The sequence below is a fragment of the Antrostomus carolinensis genome, unplaced genomic scaffold (assembly GCF_000700745.2).
Source record: "Antrostomus carolinensis isolate BGI_N321 unplaced genomic scaffold, ASM70074v2 scaffold45820, whole genome shotgun sequence".
NCBI classification, from domain to species: domain Eukaryota; kingdom Metazoa; phylum Chordata; class Aves; order Caprimulgiformes; family Caprimulgidae; genus Antrostomus; species Antrostomus carolinensis.
In genome coordinates, this window is record NW_010290061.1 from 8,175 (window position 1) to 9,083 (window position 909).

Here is a 909-nt window from a genome sequence, read left to right on the forward strand (position 1 = left end):
CCCTGCCACTGTTGTGCTCATTCCCTCCGAGATCCTCACCTGTATCTCTCCATGTACTGCAACAGCTGGGAGTGGGCACAGCAAAGCTACACAAACAAGAAAACAAAAAAAAAGGAGCTGTTAATATGAAGGAGTCAGGAAAGGGACCTTTGCTGGACACAGAGCCCACTCGTGATTAACAGACCAGGCTATGACTCACCTGAGAGCCACTGACCTCCGCACTGTGGATACAGGTGATGGTGTCTATCAGGTTGTGGGCCTCATCAATGATCACGACCTGGTCCTTCAGCTTGATGCCAGCAGCATTCCTGGTAGGCTCATGCAGGAGCATCTGATAGGGCAGCACCACCAGCTAGAGGAGAAGCACACGCTGTCCTCATTCCAGCTCTCATCCTTACAGACTTAGGGCACTGCCCAGCCACTCATTAAAGGCTAAAATCAGATGGCCTCGCAGGATTCAGGCAAGTAGCTTACTCTTATAATGGAAAAGGTGGGAGGAGAGACAGGAGCACACGCTTGAGAGGGGCTCTGGGGCATAAGCTGAAGAGAAATTATTATGCTACAATTGCGTATCAGCTCAGGTTACCTTCTGAATCTCCTCTGAAGCACTGAAAGCATGTCTTCTGCTAGACAACCAAGGAAGGAGAGCCGTGGCAAGAGCTAAGATTACACCCACGCGTCAGTATTCCTCATGGTTATTGAGCCTTTCAAGTATCTCAGAATGCTGAGGCACACTCACAGCCTCCCTATTAACTTCAAATGGATGTTCTCATTTTCCTTGGCTTTCTCAGCAAAAGCACAGCTGACAGAAACACAGCCTGGTTACAAACTCCCACAATGTGGGGAAACAGTACTGGAGGGAGCAATAGGTTTATTCTTAGAGCCCCTTGGCATTAACTCTGCTAAAAC

The 909-nt window shown here is 48.8% G+C and overlaps 1 protein-coding gene across 1 annotated transcript in view; it reads right to left on the bottom strand.

Annotated features, from left to right (window-relative positions):
- Positions 1-909, bottom strand: part of DDX11 (DEAD/H-box helicase 11) — a gene marked incomplete at both ends in the record, with an annotated part of 14,313 nt that overhangs the window by 7,916 nt on the left and 5,488 nt on the right. Inside the window, 3 exons of the mRNA XM_010172174.1 lie at positions 40-86; positions 200-352; positions 587-660. Coding sequence (XP_010170476.1) covers positions 40-86; positions 200-352; positions 587-660 — 274 coding nt within the window. The remainder of the gene's footprint in view (positions 1-39; positions 87-199; positions 353-586; positions 661-909) is intronic.